The sequence below is a fragment of the Salvelinus namaycush genome, chromosome 32 (assembly GCF_016432855.1).
Source record: "Salvelinus namaycush isolate Seneca chromosome 32, SaNama_1.0, whole genome shotgun sequence".
Taxonomy (NCBI): domain Eukaryota; kingdom Metazoa; phylum Chordata; class Actinopteri; order Salmoniformes; family Salmonidae; genus Salvelinus; species Salvelinus namaycush.
In genome coordinates, this window is record NC_052338.1 from 9,670,847 (window position 1) to 9,687,110 (window position 16,264).

A 16,264-nucleotide genomic window follows, 5' to 3' on the forward strand; every position below is an offset into this window, starting at 1 on the left:
ACGAAGTAAGTTAGAGGTAGTTTCGCGAGCCAATGCTAACTAGCGTTAGCGCAATAACTGGAATAACTGAAACTATCCCTTTAATGCATTTTCAAAATAAGGGATGGAATTATAAAAGTTCTTATGGATGTAACAATTCACCGATATGCATAGGTCCCCGATTAAGTGCGTAGGTTTGTGGACCCCAAACAGATCCAAATGTAACAATGTTACAAGTCGCCGGTTCACAATTTTTTTCTTCTCGTATTACATTCTTTCTACCTTCCAAAAACCTCATATTTTGTGACAACTGATGCGTCCTCTCCTTCACTGTCGAACTACATGTAACTGTGTTGACAGTCATTGATCTAAATGTCATTTTGCATGCCGAACAACCCCAGGCAATATCAGTAGTCTAGTCAAACAGCGCATTGTGCCTAGATTCGCATGCTGACCAACGCGAGGTATGCGGCCTGTTCCTGATCTTGCACATCTGCGTGGCACCTTCAGAATTCAAACGTTAAAATGGCTTGCGTGTGTGATATTAGGCATTATTAGTTGAGTGACAACCTATGTCATTTGCTAGGTTATTGTTATCTATGTGCTTTTGAAAATTGTGTTTTACTGGTATTAAATTAAGCTACCTGAGACACAACCCAGTGTTGTTTCCTCATAATTTCAACCCCAAAAAATCTATGTGATGACGTTGAATCAACGTGGAAAACTGTTTGGATTTGCTAAAAGTCATCAACGTAAGGACATTTGGTCTTTTTTTAACCCGTCTTTTAAACGTAATCCAATGACGTTGAATTCACGTTAGTTGAAAACTCAACCAAATGTAAATCAAAACTAGATGTTGAACTGATGTCTGTGCCCAGTGGAAACTCTCATCTGGCTATACCAGCTGAACAGGGATTACTAATATATTTTATTTGTATTGTTCAGGTTCACCATCAGCAATAGTTTTGGTAGTTTTACTTTAAACAATCAGTGTATATAATTATTTGTAGATACACAGGGTAAAGTTAATCATTTCACAATGAGGACAGTAAACACACGAGGCGCACTGCATGGCCAAAGCAAGAGGTGAAGAGAAGATCCCTCAGTAAAAACTTACAAATGGTCAAAACAATTCCATTTTGAGATGGGGGTGTAATCCAAAGTTGTGCTATATATTCATTGGCTATGTCATAACTAATTTGTAAGCAACTAATATTGATACATTAGTAGCTCAAACACATAATCTGCAAAAATGACAAGATAATTAGTGGGTGACAATTTCAGAACCAAAGTGGGGGGATGGACAAAAAACCTTGGCTACATTGCCCCCAATCTGATAGTGGTATTGGGATGGTAGATGCCTTGTCTCCCTTATGGCTCAGCTAAGGTGCCTAGATAGTACATACACCATATACATACATCATTTACACACACCACACACACACACACACACACACACAAATCCAGCTCAGAGAGGCCCATTTCATGAGCTCCATCAGCATCAGATTTGAATTTAGAATGGAAAATGTACGTGTTTACGCAACAAATGTTAGTGCATCGTATCGTATTACATCAAACCAAATCGCTTCGACGCGTTCTCTAATCAAACCGATTCGCACGGAATCATTTCAAACTAAAACGTATTGTTCCTGTATCGTATTGGAGCTCATGTATCTAGCACGGGAGGAGGTTGGTGGCACCTTATTTGGGGAGGTCAGGCTCGTGGTAATGGCTGGAGCGGAATAGTTGGAATGGTATCAAATACATCAAACACATGGTTGAATCGCCTTGAAAGGGAAAGATGCACATCCCTATAAGTTATAGAGCAATACAATAAATATTATTAATAAACTTCTAAGAATGTAGATACAAAAGTGCATTCCCATTTAAATTTCAAATAACTTTGGAAACAACGAACTCATCAAAGCCTTTAAACTTTGACATAACCATACTGACACCCATAAACCATTCAAAGGATCTTTGAAACGTGGCATGATCCTGCAGAGTACCGTGGCAGGAATCAAATGCATGCAATTATGCAAAATTAATTAGTCTTTTTTTTTTTTATTGAAGATGTAAAAAAAAAAGATGATGTCACACCTTTACCTTTATATCAAACTTATGCAAACATTTCAACAGGAATACTTCATCATTAGGCTCGCTGACACTTCAAAGCAGCACTTCAATTCGCCATGCCTAATCATTCTCCTCGGCTAAAAAAATAGCATTCTAATCTTTGCATTATGAGAAATTGCAGGAGTAACCTACAGGCAAACCACAGCAGTAGTCAACTATCCTCGATAATGGTTCGTGTAGGCCTACAGATTTAGGAAAACATTGAAAACGACTGTACATTATATTTTAATTATAAATGAGATAAACAAACAGTATCGACGAAATACGACAGATAAAGTAAATTGACTAAACCAAATTTGCATAAATTGTCAAACGCGCCCCCACGACCACCACTGACAGGTGACGTTCCACTTCCTACCACTTCTACTTTGAATGTGTAGAAATAAAACACTGACTTTATCCCAAACCAAAGAAGATATATCATACCTTTTTCAAAACATTTGTTTACAGGTAGTATTGCTCCAAATGGACCCTTCATGCGTGTCTTCCTTCGCCGGCTGTTGGCAAACTATCTTCAGCTCGCGCTCCTTCAGTGTCAGATTTGCGAAGGTGGGTGTATCCCGCGTTGCTATTCATTCACCCATCCCATGAGCTATTCGTTCACCCATCCTTTGAGCTATTCATTCACCCATCCTTTGAGCTATTCATTCACCCATCCTTTGAGCTATTCATTCACCCATCCCTTGAGCTATTCATTCACCCATCCCGTGAGGTACTCATTCACCCATCCCTTGAGCTATTCATTCCTTCCCCTCGTTAAATCTCGATAGAGGCAGATAAATGTCTGACCGCCGGCGGGGCAGACTACCTGTTTTTAACATTCGTCTGCGAGCTTTTTTTCAGGTATGTATTTTTCGCGCGCTTCTGGTCAGCACGAGCGCGTGCAATTGTTCGTTCCTCAGGGGAGAATTTACTGATTTGGCTGAAACATTTAGGTAGCTTAATCAGCCAGCCATATGGCATCTTGGCATAATGTATATTATTATTATATTACATACACACACACATACATACGTGTTGTTACGTAGGCCTATAACAACAATATTTACCTGTGAACCTGCTACATGCATGGTTTCTGAGTAGCCTAGTCCTCTCAAAATCTGAATATGTCAACAATTTTAGGTTTCAATTTATAATATCTCCATCCACATCTCTGCTCTATTATTTGTTTGCATTCCATCTATCTGGCTATCATTATCATCAGGGTGCAGCAAGTTGTTCTTGGCTAAATATGAAATGGGACATGTATGAAAGTGTCTATCAATCTTATGCTTATGTAACCAAAATATGTACCATCAGGGTGCGTTTTATTTTTATTGGTTGGGTAAGGGCTAAAATAATTTCTGGAAAGTGAATTTGTTAAAAAATACCTTTCTTGACCACATCAAATGTGTTCATGCCTGTGGAAGTAAGCCCAGTGGAATCCAGGATCCTTGGGACATCCCTAACTGAAAACACTAACCTTAACCTCTGCCCTAATCTTAACCCTTACCTTAACCTTTTTAAATGTCAACTTCAATGGGTTAGGGGCGTCCCAAGGATCTGTATAGCACGCACCCAAGCTAAGATACTATTAACTTTGAACATATAGCAGCAAACTTAGTACAACCTAGCAACTGCTTCAAGAGGTTTGGACCTCTTGGAATAATGGTTAAGGTGTTGAACTGATGGTCAGAGTCCCTGGCAGGTTACCCCCGAATTTGCCACATTGGTGTTATGAGTAGGATGGCACTCCAGTGCAGCCTAATTTTTTTTTTAAATGAATATCCAATCAAGTTTAATGTTTCACACAATTCATTTTTTTATTAAATGGCTCCAAACACACAGGCTCTACCCTTGCTGTTGAAAAATATATATTTTTTAAACTTATTTGAGTAACTTCGGGATAGCTGTTTTGATTAGACTATCTCACATCAAACTACTACTCATTTATCAATGGACAGTTAACACGTCATTGACTAAAGGATGGCTGTGACTGAATGCAGTACAGTTAGCATGGGTAACCCCATGCAGTCTTAGGCTACGCACCTTTCCCAGTTGGCCCAATGTCAAATGCTTCTCTATAAGCTCAGAGGGGTAGTTAGGAACGCCATGTTTTAGGCATAGCCATGACACCAAGGTCATGGTCATGACAGAGGTGATAAAGAATAATATTTTCAAAATCTATTGTGCATTTATAATGCTGAGCCCCCCACTAGATGGAGTTTGAAATAGCTCACAATTTCTGCCCTTGACACATGCCCTGACCCATCTAAAGAGCATTCCATGCTACTGCACTTAAACCCTTGAGCCCTTAACCTCTGCAATGCCCTCAAGAGAGTTATCTTAACCTACATTTCCTAAACTAACTGGAGCGAAGCTGGATATGTTTGTATCCCTCTATTACTCTGTAGTGATAGCAGCCCTAATAATAATGCAGGAAAAAATATATAATGCAGGGAAAAAGCTTGTAGTTTGTTATTGGCCATGTACTCTTATAATCTCCACTGGGCACAGCCAGAAGAGGACTGGCCACCCCTCAGAGGCTGGTTCCCCTCTAGGTTTCTTCCTAGGTTCCTGCCTTTCCACAGAGTTTTTTTCTAGCCACCTTGCTTCTACATCTGCATTGCTTGCTCTTTGGGGTTTTAGCCTGGGTTTCTATATAAGCACTTTGTGACATAAGCTGATGTAAAAAGGGCTTTATAAAAAATGTGATCGATTGATTGTAATATTATTGTGGCAAATGTGACATCAAACAAACATGATGACAAAACCAAAAAACATATTAAAGTACTGAAAAAGCCTGTAAAAGAGATTTGGATATTCATTCAATGAGATCCAATTTGCGAATATGAGTTGTATATGTGGTACATACTGCCACCTGGTGGTCAGAGCCATATGGAATCTATGGCTCTGTTTACGTTTTTGAATGTTGTTCCATGTACTGTATGGAATTATCCCATCTACGATATTATAGCACCATGCTCTCCTTGACCAGATATTATGTCCACTTAATCTATGAATGCCAATGTGATCCTGTCGATCATGATCTTCAAGGTCATTTCTTATTTTATTGCAGTTTAAACTACCTGTCATGGTTCAATACATGCTGTTACTTTATTGCCATTAGATTGAAGCAGAGTAAAAATTCTAGCCATAATCTTGATGTTGCTAAAATAATTTGCTTAATTTGATGTGATTCCTTTTTTTTAAAGATTATAAAATGTATTATTTGCAAGTGATTAATCATATCATAAACATTGATACATTGAAATACACATTTGCTGATATTTTGAATTGAATTACTTTATTTTATTAATTCATTGGCTAATTGAAATATTTACACACTGATCAAACACTAACACAAATGTAGATACTCCTTGCTGGCCTGGCTGCACTAATACCCTCTAAAGATCAGTTGATCATAGCAAATGTATAGGGTCAGGCTACAGTATATGGCTATATACTAGTACACATCCTTAGTGCTTTTGGTCCTTCATACCTTATGTTGGACCATGTGATCATGCATTACACTTGAAGTATTCTACAAAATCCACAATATCGCTGCTATAATCTATCTATTTCACTTTGACATAATACATTCATTTGTTATTTCAAAAATAAAAAATGAATAACATATTGATAGGCTACTACTGATTGATTATTTGAACTTTTGTCAGTATTGTGGGTTTCCAAAAACATTGCAATGGAATCAGATTTGTTTTATTTGATTTGAGAAACCAAGATGACATCCAGGCCTTTTTATGCTGCTCGACAGTATGTGGTCTGCAGTTTGACAGTATTGTGCTATTTTCAGGCCAATATAAATACAATGGTTAAATTGCTCCTGCTACCAAACTTAAGAATTCAATGCCAAACATATTCAAAGCAAAATGCCAAGATAATTCAACAAAACAACTTATATTTAAAAACACTGCCATGTCAGAAAGCATGGAGTTGTTTACAATATGTGCCACCTCACTTATCAACAACACCCTAAATACTTGTCTTTCTAGGAAGGAACCCTCCATTGGAGCATAGGAGGGAGTGGATGGAAAAGCAAACAGCAGGGGGATGGCAATGAGTAGGCGCACAGGTCAAAAGTCTAAACCGCCTCAAGAGAACAAAAGCACAAGCTGGAACCATGTTAACCACGGAACACTGGTCAGTCTCGGACTGATGATGTAAACACACGTCTTCACAGTGGGGCTCATCAGGTTTCTGTGGGGTCGCTGTTTCTGTGACCCTCGTCTCAGGTCGATGATGTAGCTAAGTCCATTTCGCTCCATATCAAGGTCATAAGGTTTCTATGGATTTATTTGGGCCAATACAGTCCACATTCTTACTCTAAGCTTTCCGCCTCCAAGAGCCAATGGGTGACTGAGACCTTAAGCTGACTGTAACCGAATACAATACAACCTCATCCTCAACAATCAGACTCCTCCATAATCTCCATGACCACGGTTCGTTTTCCAGTGAGGATGAGGTTTCTGACCATCTTGTAGTCCAGAGACAGGACGTTCAGACCATTGACAGAGACCACAAACTGGCGCACCTGGAAAACAGACTTCGGTCAAATATTGTATGTACTGAAGATCATTTATGAGAGCTGCATACAGCAGAGGAAGACGTTTATTGCGTACCCATCTAACAATATTGATTTGACAAAGCTATCAACCCGGAGGCACTGGAGCTGCTCTTTACACTACATGTCCCACAATGCCATGGTACTCACCTTCACTCCTACTACTGCTGCAGGCCCACTGGGGTCCACTGCCTGGATGTGACATGGCCTACTCCCCCTGACCACAAATCCCCAGCCCACCGCATCACCCACAATCTGGATATAGATTGATCAGATTACTTAAAAAGAAAATAGTCAGTAAAATCACAAATATAATGTACTCGTGAAAAACGTTATGGATTTGAATGATATTTGGTTGAGTTTCATGCTTTTGGCATGAATAAGAGATAACACTATGGTAACGTACTGTAAACGTCCTCTTTATGTATGGGCTTCCTGGTCTCTGCAGCTCCTCTGGACTCACTTGTCTCTTCAGCACTGTCAATGGAACAAACACTTAATTAGCAGGTTCTCAGTGTAATCATGAACAGTGGTGTTTATATTGAATCTGTACAGTAGAGAGGACATGATACAGCTTTAGATTAAGACCAAAGAGACTCTTACCTGATTTGGGGTTTGACAGCACAGGTGAGGTAGGGGTAAGCGTGGGGCCTCTGTTATAATACCCAATGTTGCCACTACTAAGACTGTTATCATGCGCCCCAGACACCATCTTTCTTTCCTTGGATGGAGTGACTGAGAGGAGAAGAAGAATATATAGAGATATCGCACGGAGAGAACATAGACATGTTGTATAATTGAGAGTGATTGACAAAGTGTACTGAGAGGAAAAAACACTAATAACAAAAGGAAGCCATGTTATTCATTATGAAATTTCACACACACATTCAGAACTGTTTACTGTGCTGTAGTATCTACAGTAGAACACATCAAACACACACCACATACCTGCCTCCCATTTCATATATGAGTGTTTTGAAAGAACTAAGCGTCTGCTGTTAATCAAATATAGCCACACAATGTGCTGTATCAACACTCCCTGACCTGATTGATATCACAATAACACTTCCTGACAAGCTAATATTTATGTACCAGCCTATCCATGTAGCTATGGATACTGCACTTAGCTACATAACAATCACCAGCATACCATTATGATGGCACATAAAATAAAGGTAGAATTCACCCCCAGTCAAACTCAATGCAATAGTGCTTTCATCTATGTTCTGTATCTCTTCTAATTTATAGTTTACTATAATTGGACTGATCTATCATTTGTCATCAATAAAATTGTTCTCAATCTCTCCAAAATAACAAATAAATGTGATAATTTAAAAATACTTAGTAAGAGCCCAAGTACAAGTGAAAACAGTTCCACATTTACTTGTTATACCATTGTATTCACAACACTCATAAAGGTGAACTCAACACCAATGTTTATGATTTAACAAGAGACACAATAATATATAGCAAGTAGCAAGTAAACCTAAAACAATTTCAGTATACCTAAAATCAACACTTTTCACATATTTGCCTCACATAATAAAAGTAGCCCTTACCAGCTGTCCGAGGTCCCATAATACAATTAAATCCACTTCAAAGTGCCAAGTAACTTGGGAAGTTGCTGTCTACTATTTCTGATGCTGCAGTCAGCTATGGTGCTCCGGTGTAAATGTTAAATGTTAACCCCCAGAAAGAGTAAACATTCTAGGCTGGCTTGGAGGGAGAGGGAGGAGTTGAGGGATGCCTTGTTGCCAGGCTATCCCAGGGTAGGAGATAAGAGCTGAGAAAGGCATTGGGATCACTAATGTTCTAATGGAGGTAGGGACAGACACAGTGTAGTTTTCCACTGGTCACTGTCAGGCAAGATGGGGTGGAATGACTGGATATTCTCTGTTACACATACACATACGCACACATAAACACACACATACACACACATTCTCTGTCATGGTAAATGTATGAGAGACGTGGACAGCGGGAAGGTTCAACAACATCAACAACATCCACAATGACAAATAGACAAACAAACTGCTGATAATGACCTAGTGATAATGGCATTCTGTGAGATAAATCAAGAACATTCCTAGCTGTTGACAGCATGAGGTATTTGCTTCTACAAATACAATATTCAACGTATTTACCCAATTATATAACAGGCCTATATAATACCATTGGTCATTTGAAAACAAAGAACCTACAGGAAATTTAAGAGCAGTAGCAAATAGAACAAAATAGGATCAAACATACTTGTTTCTAGAAACAAAAGCGTCCATGTGTTTGCTGATTGTCATTGAGGTCAATGAACCTGTTCAACACTTTTTTAAACAATATGATACAGTCATCCTGCTGTATAGTTTACTATCACTGTCCTAGATTATGTGGACTATATCCAAGAGAAAGTTTATTGTATAATTCAATGACAAACCAAGATGATCATCAAACCAAGATGATCATTGACCACACACCAACACTGAGTGCACCATAATCCGTAGTATAACATTAATGACTTCTATTCTGTGGTTCCTTTGCCTGGTTACCTGGCCAGAGAGCAATATGCAATAGCAATGTCTCTTTCCTCTCACATTGCTAAAAGGTAGAGACATCCTCAAATCAAATGTTATTAGTGTTATTAGTGACTATGCATAGATAATAAACAGTGAGTAACAACAGTGTAAAAACAAAGGGGGGGGGGGGGGGTCATTTGATTAATTGCCCGGGTGGCCATTTGATGAATTGTTCAGCAGTCTTATGGCTTGGGGGTAGAAGCTGTTAAGGAGCCTTTTTGGTCTTAGACTTGGCGTGCGGTAGCAGAGAGAACAGTCACTTGGGTGACTGGAGTCTTTGACAATTTTTTGGGCCTTCCTCTGACACCGCCTAGTATATAGGTCCTGGATGTCAGGAAGCTTGGCCCCAGTGATGTACGCACTACCCTTTGTAGCGCCTTATGGTCAGATGCCGAGTCGTTGCCATAGCGGTGATGCAACCGGTCAGGATGCTCTTGATCAGGCCTGGGCAATTCCAATCCTCGGGAGCCTGATTGGTGTCACACTTTTGCCCCAGCCCCAGCTAACACACCTGACTCCAATAATCAACTAATCATGATCTTCAGTTAAAAATGAAATTAGTGGGCCTCCCGGGTGGCGCAGTGGTCTAGGGCACTGCATCGCAGTGCTAGCTGCGCCACCAGAGACTCTGGGTTTGCGCCCAGGCTCTGTCGCAGCCGGCCACGACCGGGAGGTCCGATTGTTAGTAGTTACTATCTTGTCTCATCGCTACAACTCCCGTACGGGCTCGGGAGAGACGAAGGTCGAAAGCCATGCGTCCTCCAAAGCACAACCCAACCAAGCCGCACTGCTTCTTAACACAGCGCGCATCCAACCCGGAAGCCAGCCGCACCAATGTGTCAGGGGAAACAGCGTGCACCTGGCGACCGACCTGAGCCCGGCCCGCCACAGGAGTCGCTAGTGCGTAATGAGACAAGGATATTCCTACCGGCCAAACCCTCCCTAACCCGGATGACGCTTGGCCACATTGGCCTAGCGTCGTCCGGGTTAGGGAGGGTTTGGGCGCAGTGCGGCTTGGTTGGGTTGTGTTTCGGAGGACGCATGGCTTTCGACCTTCGTCTCTCCCGAGCCCATACGGGAGTTGTAGCGATGAGACAAGATAGTTGGATACCACGAAAATGGGGAGAAAAGGGTGCTAAAATTCCCATTTTTTTTTTTACAATTGTGTGACATCAATCAGGCCCCCAAGGACTGGAATTGCCCAGGCCTGCTCTTGATGGTGCAGCTGTAGAACTTTTTGAGGGTCTGGGGACCCATACCAAATATTTTCAGTCTCCTGAAGGGGAGACTTGTTGTTGTGCCTTCTTCACAACTGTCTTGGTGTGTTTGGACCATGATAGTTTGTTGGTGATGTGGACACCAAGGAACTTGAAACTCTCAATCAGCTCCACTTCAGCCCCATCGATGTTAATGGTGGCCGGTCCTCCTTTCCTATAGAACACAATCAGCTCCTTTGTCTTGCTCACATTGAGAGGTTTTTGTCCTGGCACCCCACTGTATAGATGTGAGTCATGATCAATAGGCTGATAAAGTCTGATATGGATGACACACTACCTCTGGTATTTAGAAAACATACACCTCAATAACTTTATATAGGCCTTATCTTACATACAGATGTACGATCTTCCTTTGATCACTATTCTGTTGCCTCAGCAGGAAATGCAAACTTGTAGGCTATTCAATGCAAACTTGTAGGGTATTGTCCTAACGAAAAATGCATCAACCCCTACAAAAACCTGTCCATGAATTATAAACCACATGATTCACATTTCTTGTTGCTGCAGGATTATTTTCCTTCTGTAGCAAACTAGTACAAATTAAGCTCCTACATCTGTAGACTTAGGGCTCAATTCAATAAAACCCACATGTAGTGCAAAGCTCTTTCCCATATGTCCCCAAATAAAATAACAGAATGTTCCTGGATATTATACTACTAATACTAACAGTTAGGCTCTGCTCAAAGATAGATGCCTCCGGATTTCCAGAAAAGGTAGTGTGTGAGTCACATAAGGCCTCTGTTATATAAAGCGCAGTAAGCTGTAAAGTATGTACTATGCTGTATGTGGACTAATGTCCTTCAAAACATGTCTCCGCATGTCAAGATGACCATAAAAGCCTGCACTGAACAGTGACAAAAAATATAGAAGATAAGCTAAGTTTAGAGAATTGCAAGATGACAGTACAGTCAACATGATAGTATTACCACATGACTTACTGTTTATCAGCACATGTAATACATTTGAACCACAAATGTAGTTTAAATTTGTCCTTGCTTTGTATCAAGTGTAACAGAGTCCACCCTTGCTATAGGCCTACATGATAGCAATGGCAGGCACACAGTGTCATTTCACAGTCCTTTTTTTAACCATTGCCATTTCAAGTCAGTTGACAGATGGTTGAAGGAATGACACACTTTTCAAGAGACAATGGTTGGTCAGCTGGGTGTAGTGTTGCAGTGTAGTGTTAACAATACCAGGGTTGGTGACCACTGTTACGGTGCTTTTTGTATTAGCCCCATGTGGCTCACTTGGTAGAGTACTTGCAATGCCAGGGTTGTGGGTTGTGGGTTTGATTCCCACGGGGGACCAGTATAAAAATGTATGCACGCACTACTGTAAGTTTCTCTGGATAAGAGTTGTCTGCTAAATGACTAAAATGGGCATGTATTATAGATAACATTGCCATCTACTGGCCATAGACTGACTACCAAACCACAACCATTTTGTTGATCATGATTATTGAGGACATCTAAATTTGTTTCTAACAATGGACAAGTTAAATAACAAGCAGTCATGATCCAGCCAGACTCATATTTGTAGTCGTACATAATCAACAGTGCTGTAACAAAGAGCATATGACTGTAGGTTACGCAGAAGTAGAAATTATGACAGTACCACTATTCACCAGCAGAGACAGTATGTTTCAGCATGAGAAGTTCAAGAGTCCCAATGCAGATGGTAGTAGATCATACTGTATTTTTCTGTAAATTCAAATCAATGTCAGATTTAGACTTGGTAAATTATTTGGAAAAATACAAATTTTTAATCAAGCTGTCGACGCTACAGCACCAAAGTGCAAATTTGTTTAAAACGGAAATTTGCAGTTGCTACATTTTTTACTTAAAAATTGATCATACAGTTGAAGTCGGAAGTTTACATACACCTTAGCCAAATACATTTAAACTCCGTTTTTTACAATTCCTGACATTTAATCCGTGGAAAAATTCCCTGTCTTGGGTCAGTTAGGATCACCACTTTATTTTAAGAATGTGAAATGTCAGAATAATAGTAGAGAGAATAATTTATTTCAGCTTTTATTTCTTTCATCACATTCCCAGAAGTTTACATACACTCAATTAGAATTTGGTAGCATTGCCTTGAAATTGTTTAACTTGGGTCAAACGTTTCGGGTAGCCTTCCACATGCTTCCCACAATAAGTTGGGTAAATTTTGGCCCATTCCTCCTAACAGAGCTGGTGTAACTAAGTCAGGTTTGTAGGCCTCCTTGCTCGCACACGCTTTTTCAGTTCTGCCCACACATTTTCTATGGGATTGAGGTCAGGGCTTTGTGATGGCCACTCCAATACCTTGACTTTGTTGTCCTAAGCCATTTTGCCTCAACTTTGGAAGTATGCTTGGGGTCATTGTCCATTTGGAAGACCCATTTGCAACCAAGCTTTAACTTCCTGACTGATGTCTTGAGATATATCCACATAATTTTCCTGCCTCATGATGCCATCTATTTTGTGAAGTGAACCAGTCCCTGCTGCAGCAAAGCACCCCCACAACATGATGCTGCCACCCCCGTGCTTCACGGTTGGGATGGTGTTCTTCGGCTTGCAAGCGTCCCCCTTTTTCCTCCAAACATATCGATGGTCATTATGGCCAAACAGTTCTAAATCAAATAAAATGTATTTATAAAGCCCTTCTTACATCAGCTGATATCTCAAAGTGCTGTACAGAAACCCAGCCTAAAACCCCAAACAGCAAGCAATGCAGATGTAGAAGCACGGTGGCTAGGAAGAACTCCCTAGAAAGGCCAGAACCTAGGAAGAAACCTAAAGCATAACCAGGCTATGAGGGGTGGCCAGTCTTCTGGCTGTGCCGGGTGGAGATTATAACAGAACATGGCCAAGATGTTAAAATGTCCATAGATGACCATCAGGGTCAAATAATAATAATCACAGTGGATGTCGAGGGTGCAAAGAGAGAGAATTAGAGAGAGCATACTTAAATTCACACAGGACACCGGATAAGACAGGAGAAATACTCCAGATATAACAGACTGACCCTAGCCCCCCGACACAAACTACTGCAGCATAAATACTGGAGGCTGAGACAGGAGGGGTCGGGAGACACTGTGGCCCCATCCAACGATACCCCCGGACAGGGCCAAACAGGCAGGATATAACCCCACCCACTTTGCCAAAGCACAGCCTCCACACCACTAGAGGGATATCTTCAACCACCAACTTACCATCCTGAGACAAGGCCGAGTATAGGCCACAAAGATCTCCGCCACGGCACAACCCAAGGGGGGGGCGCCAACCCAGACAGGAAAATCACGTCAGTGACTCAACCCACTCAAGTGACGCACCCCTCCTAGGGATGGCATGGAAGAGCACCAGTAAGCCAGTGACTCAGCCCCTGTAATAGGGTTAGAGGCAGAGAATCCCAGTGGAGAGAGGGGAACCGGCCAGGCAGAGACAGCAAGGGTGGTTCGTTGCTTCAGTGCCTTTCCGTTCACCTTCACACTCCTGGGCCAGACTACACTCAATCCTAGGACCTACTGAAGAGATGAGTCTTCAATAAAGACTTAAAGGTTGAGACCGAGTCTGCGTCTCTCACATGGGTAGGCAGAGCATCCCATAAAAATGGAGCTCTATAGGAGAAAGCCCTGCCTCCAGCTGTTTGCTTAGAAATTCTAGGGACAATTACGAGGCCTGCGTCTTGTGACCGTAGCGTACGTGTAGGTATGTACGGCAGGACCAAATCGGAAAGATAGGTAGGAGCAAGTCCATGTAATGCTTTGTAGGTTAGCAGTAAAACCTTGAAATCAGCCCTTGCCTTAACAGGAAGCCAGTGTAGAGCACTGGAGTAATATGATCAAATTTTTGGTTTCTAGTCAAGATTCTAGCAGCCGTGTTTAGCACTAACTGAAGTTTATTTAGTGCTTTATCCGGGTAGCCGGAAAGTAGAGCATGACAGTAGTCTAACCTAGAAGTGACAAAAGCATGGATTCATTTTTCTGCATAATTTTTGGACAGAAATTTTCAGATTTTTGCAATGTTACGTAGATGGAAAAAAGCTGTCCTTGAAACAGTCTTAATATGTTCGTCAAAAGAGAGATCAGTGTCCAGAGTAACGCCGAGGTCCTTCACAGTTTTATTTGAGACGATTGTACAACCATCAAGATTAATTGTCAGATTCAACAGAAGATCTCCTTGTTTCTTGGGACCTAGAACAAGCATCTCTTTTGTCCGAGTTTAAAAGTAGAAAGTTTGCAGCCATCCACTTCCTTATGTCTGAAACACGGGCTTCCAGGTAGGGCAATTTTGGGGCTTCACCATGTTTCATCGAAATGTACAGCTGTGTGTCATCCGCATAGCAGTGAAATTTAACATTATGTTTCCGAATGACATCACCAAGAGGTAAAATATATAGTGAAAACAATAGTGGTCCAAAACGTAACCTTGAGGAACACCGAAATTTACAGTTGATTTGTCAGAGGACAAACCATCCACAGAGACAAACTGATATGATACTGATGAGACTGATACTTCAATTTTTCTTTCATCAGACCAGAGGACATTTATCCAAAAAGGACAATCTTTGTCCCTATGTGCAGTTGCAAATCATAGTCTGGCTTTTTAATGGCAGTTTTGGAGCAGTGGCTTCTTCCTTGCCTTTCAGGTTATGTCGATATAGGACTTGTTTTACTGTGGATATAGATACTTTTGTACCTGTTTCCTCCAGCATCTTCACAAGGTCCTTTGCTGTTGTTCTGGGGTTGATTTGCATTTTTTGCACCAAAGTACGTTCATCTCTAGGAGACAGAACACACTTCCTTCCTGAGCGGTATGACGGCTGCGTGGTCCCATGGTGTTTATACTTGCATACTATTGTTTGTACAGATGAACGTGGTACCTGCAGGCATTTGGAAATTGCTCCCAAGGATGAACCAGACTGGTGGAGGTCTACACAATTTTTTCTCAGGTATTGGCTGATTACTTTTGATTTTCCCATGATGTCAAGCAAAGAGGCACTGATTTTGAAGGTAGGCCTTGAAATACATCAACAGGTACACCTCCAATTGACTCAAATTATGTCAATTAGCCTATCAGAAGCTTCTAAAGCCATGACATCCTTTTCGGGAATTTTCCAAGCTGTTTAAAGGCACAGTCAAATTAGTGTGTGTAAACTTCTGACCCACTGGAATTGTGATACAGTGAATTATAAGTGAAATAATCTATCTGTAAACAATTGTTGGAAAAATTACTTGTGTCGTGCACAAAGTAGATGTCCTAACCGACTTGCCAAAACTATAGTTTGTTAACAAGAAATGTGTGGAGTGGTTGAAAAACAAGTTTTAATGACCCCAACCTAAGTGTATGTAAACTTCCGACTTCAACTGTAGGTCAATGGTCTTACATTAGTGGGCTGTGTGGTCAAAATTCTATGCAACTCGCCACTACACACTGAGCAATAAACAACATGAATAAGGTAAAACAGCCAAATGTTACATCTGTCCATAGGCTATGTGGTATTAGTATTATGAGGAACAATTCTACTGGTGCTCTGGTTTTTGTGTCACTGTTTCCTTGGACAAATCACAATTTTGTATGAGTGCACCTACACCTGGTTGGCATCTTTTGGATTTTGGAAAGAGGAGGGGTTCTTTTGGCTCTTAGACTTGGCCGAGGCTTTAAGAAGGGAGGGGATGTTGATTTGTCTGCTACCGACTTGTCTGCCGTGGTTCTGCCACTTGTACTAGGCGAAACATCTCAGACTTTCCCCGC

General features: G+C 41.0%; 1 protein-coding gene across 1 annotated transcript; it reads right to left on the reverse strand.

The window, feature by feature from the left end:
* Positions 1-5,378: 5,378 nt before the first annotated feature.
* LOC120027326 (DEP domain-containing mTOR-interacting protein-like) lies at positions 5,379-8,481 on the reverse strand. Its single transcript, XM_038972246.1, has 5 exons — positions 8,239-8,481; positions 7,283-7,414; positions 7,086-7,156; positions 6,830-6,934; positions 5,379-6,649 (listed from the first exon to the last, which is right to left on the reverse strand). Exons 1-5 carry the CDS (start codon positions 8,255-8,257, stop codon positions 6,521-6,523), a joined length of 456 nt encoding a protein of 151 aa, XP_038828174.1. The 5' UTR covers positions 8,258-8,481; the 3' UTR covers positions 5,379-6,520.
* Positions 8,482-16,264: the final 7,783 nt, after the last annotated feature.